We start from the raw sequence: 3,422 nt of genomic DNA on the forward strand, positions 1-3,422 counted from the left end.
ATATAAAGTAAAAAAAAAAAAAATAGTCACTTCCTATGTATTTTCCATACTTCCTAGCTTCGATGTTAGGGATAATTTTGGGGTATTCTTGCAGGGGAGTGGAGGGAAGTGGGCATTTTTAATGGTATAGAAGAGAAATAAGTAATTATTTAAAGGCTCCAGCAGAAGTCAGGGCAAAGGCAAATACAAAGTACTAAATATTATGACCTGTTTGGTCCTAAAGACTACTAAACAGGAGGAAAAAGGGGGGACTGTGTTATTGTGGGGAGAAGGCAGGGATGGAGAAAAAGGTGGCCCCGCCCACGCTCCCGCTCCCCACTCTCTGGCCGCAATCCAGGTATGAACCATAATTGGTTATCTGAGTTCACAGTGACGTGGCCCTTAGGAGACCTACAGCTGACGCGTAGATTAGTGTCTCCTCCTAGTTGCAGTCTGGTAGTCGTTTGTGGCTGTGTGCTGGCTCGCTATTGCCTTGAAGGCTGGCGAGCCTGTAGCCCAGGGAAGGAGGAAGTTGTACAAGCTGAACCTGATCCGTAGCAGGTTGGTGGGCGCTGACTGGGGTGGCAGAAGGCTAAGACCAGAGCGGTTCCAGGACTGGATTTTCCCTATCCCCGTCCCCAATACCCATTTATATGGTGCAAGAAGTGGAGGACTTGGTGGGAAGAGACAGAGAGGGGCCAACAGTTAGGAATGGGTACCAGTTGGGATGTCCTTGGAGTGGTGATCTCGTCGGCGATCCGGCGTCTGGAAGGGAAGGGCCAGAGAAGGGGAGAGCGAGGAAAAAGTCTGATTATTGCAGGGCGATGGGAGGGGGTCGTAACCGTTGACCCTGGAGATGGTCGACCCCGCCACGGTTCTAGGCCTCTGTTCTGGTATCGGTTCTCCACCGTTCGTCCATTTTGGAGCGGGAAATGGTGGGCTGCGGCAAACGGGGGCGAAGGGGCGGGGATGGGTGTTGCTGCAGAGGATAGGGACAGGAATTAGGTCCGGGGAACACTTCCCTTCTGCTCAGGAGGCAGTCGAGTGGGGGGCTTTTCGACTGAGGGATATAGTTGGGGAGCAGGAAACTTGTTTCTGACCCTGCAAGTCGGTCTAAGCCTGGGCGCTGCTTGTGGTCCCTGGGGTAAGCAAGACAAAGTCCTGAGATCTCAGCGGGTACAGGTTTGCAATTCCCACACTACCCCTTTGCCCTTCGTCCATTTTGATGCATAAAATGGTGGGCAGTGAAAGGAGGGTGAACTCTAGAAAGGCTGCTGCGTCGCAGCCACGTTGAAATTCTTTATAAATAAACACTTCACCATCCAGCAAGCGGTTTTGACTCCCCCGCCCAACAAGTTGTCCATTTGCATTCAAGATATGGTAATTAGGTGACGGAGGGAGGAGACGGGGGGGGGGGGGGGGGGTAAAGGGGCCTAAAGAAGAGAGGAAACTGGTTTGGAATAATCATCTTTGGTTACAATGCCTATTTATGGAGCACATCACAGGGCAGAAAATGAAGTCGTGATACATTATGGAGGAGAAAGAGGAAGTGGTAACATTTGATTAGCGGAGTCCAAAATCAACAACAAAGCTGGTGCCTCTGATACTGATCAACTAATCAGTCCTGGCCATTGTCGCATTTCTGTCTGCTGGTCTTCAGGTGCCCTGGTGCAGCAGATTTCAAGGCTAAAAGAGGAAGACTGCTTTTGATCCCTGCAGGTAGGGGGCTGCCTGGGGCCCTTTGGTGTAGTATTACCAGGGATCAGGACAGAACCTGGGGGACTCACTGCCTTTCCTGCCCTAGTTAAGTGCAGGATGTGTGAGCACGGGCCTAAGGAAGAATTTATCGGGAAAATGGTGGGCTTTGTAGCAGGGCTAGGGCTGGGTCTGGAGCGTCCCCTAGAGGGCGCACGAAATCTCTCAGATGGGAAAACCTTTTCTGACAGCTCTGAATTCTGTTGTTATAAAGCATTCCATCCTTCTTGCTTCTTATCTCCTAGGAAAAGTAAGCAAGAAAAAAAAAATCTCAACATGGAAAGTGTCCCCCAGGAAAGCAAAGGAGAAGATCAGGCTCCAGTGCAGAATGAAGAAGAAGCTCACCCTTTGGGAGGTGGTGAAGGCCAGGAGCCTAGAGGAAATATTAGAGCGGGTTGGGCCCCACCTGCCCACGATGGTAGAGAGGACATGCCCAATAGGCTGGTCTATAACCTTCACATGATAGACGGAGATGCAGATGATATGGAACGGTTCATGGAGGAGATGAGAGAATTAAGGAGGAAAATTAGGGAACTTCAGCTGAGGTACAGTTTGCGCATACTTATAGGAGATCCCCCTCACCATGACCATCATGATGAGTTTTGCCTTATGCCTTGAGTGCTAAGGTTAATAATAATAACCCCCCTGCTTCCCAAAGTTGTATTTTCTTGATGTACCCTTTACTGTGAACCTGTGGTGTTCTGTCATTTTTCTGATTAGATATTTCATTTTGACTTAGTCTGCAAGTTTTTCTGTCAGCAGGGGAGTTTCATCAACTTGCATGAAAAGATGTTTATTACATACTGTGAAGGTAATAAAGCAGTTAAAAAGCAATCTATAGATATACTATCTCATTTAAAAGTGTGCATATTATATACATATATAGTTTTCTTATTTTCTTTAATTTTTCTTGATTACTTGTTTTTTCTCATTTTTCCAAAATGAATACATATGTATTATATATGTTGGAAAAAAGTAAGAGGCAAAGAACTTGCCAATTGGATTATAAAAGGAATGGAGACAATCAACAAATATTTGAGAAACATTTAAAGACATAAATCTTGTCTTACCTCTTATAAGATCTCTTATTTAGAAGCACAAACCTAGTAATCATTACAGCTACATTTCTTTACAGTCAGCCTATTAATCTATAAAGTGAAAATAATATATGCCTTCCAGGACTAGTGTGGGAATCAAATGAGGTAATAAAGAACCTCTGTGGCTGGCTCTACCCATACATGCAAGGTTCTGACACTTTAAGTGCCCTTCATATTTAGAGAAGAGCCCAAGAAGTATGCCTACCCTGGAGTATAATTGAATGCCAAGTGGGTAACTTTTCTATATGCTTCTGTGCCCCTTTTCCCTGGATAATGCCATGACTGCTAAGTATTTCTTCCCCTTCTGCTAGGTTCTGCTCCCTCCACTGGTCCCTACCACTGCTGATGTGCTAGACTCCTAAAGATGACAAAGACCCACTGATTTCTCTTGAACCTTCAATGGTCTGAGTTTCCATTTTGCCCTTTCAGAAATATGGAGAATGTCACTTTCTGCTTTGTAGTTATACTTAATCCAGGTGGATACTTCTCTAGTTCTGCTTAGGGATCCAAATAGCCCTTTATGGTTTTTCTCATACTTTCTTCATTATCCCTCTCCCCTAGATAAATCTGAATGACACTAGATTTATTGTG

At 45.7% G+C, this 3,422-nt stretch overlaps 1 protein-coding gene across 4 annotated transcripts; it reads left to right on the forward strand.

Moving 5' to 3' along the window:
* Positions 1-401: 401 nt before the first annotated feature.
* Positions 402-2,568, forward strand: BEX5 (brain expressed X-linked 5). 4 transcript variants are annotated; one of them, XM_081794011.1, is made up of 3 exons: positions 402-540; positions 1,640-1,698; positions 1,980-2,568. In XM_081794011.1, the coding sequence occupies exon 3, from the start codon at positions 2,011-2,013 to the stop codon at positions 2,350-2,352; it is 342 nt and encodes a 113-aa protein (XP_081650137.1). In that variant the 5' UTR covers positions 402-540; positions 1,640-1,698; positions 1,980-2,010; the 3' UTR covers positions 2,353-2,568. The 4 variants fall into 4 exon arrangements, with proteins under 4 accessions (XP_081650137.1, XP_081650135.1, XP_081650136.1 ...); XM_081794009.1 differs by having other exon boundaries at positions 403-540; positions 1,475-1,698; XM_081794010.1 differs by having other exon boundaries at positions 403-540; positions 1,485-1,698.
* The last annotated feature ends 854 nt before the right edge of the window (positions 2,569-3,422 follow it).

The sequence above is a fragment of the Panthera onca genome, chromosome X, assembly GCF_046562875.1.
Source record: "Panthera onca isolate mPanOnc1 chromosome X, mPanOnc1 haplotype 2, whole genome shotgun sequence".
In the NCBI taxonomy this organism is placed as follows: domain Eukaryota; kingdom Metazoa; phylum Chordata; class Mammalia; order Carnivora; family Felidae; genus Panthera; species Panthera onca.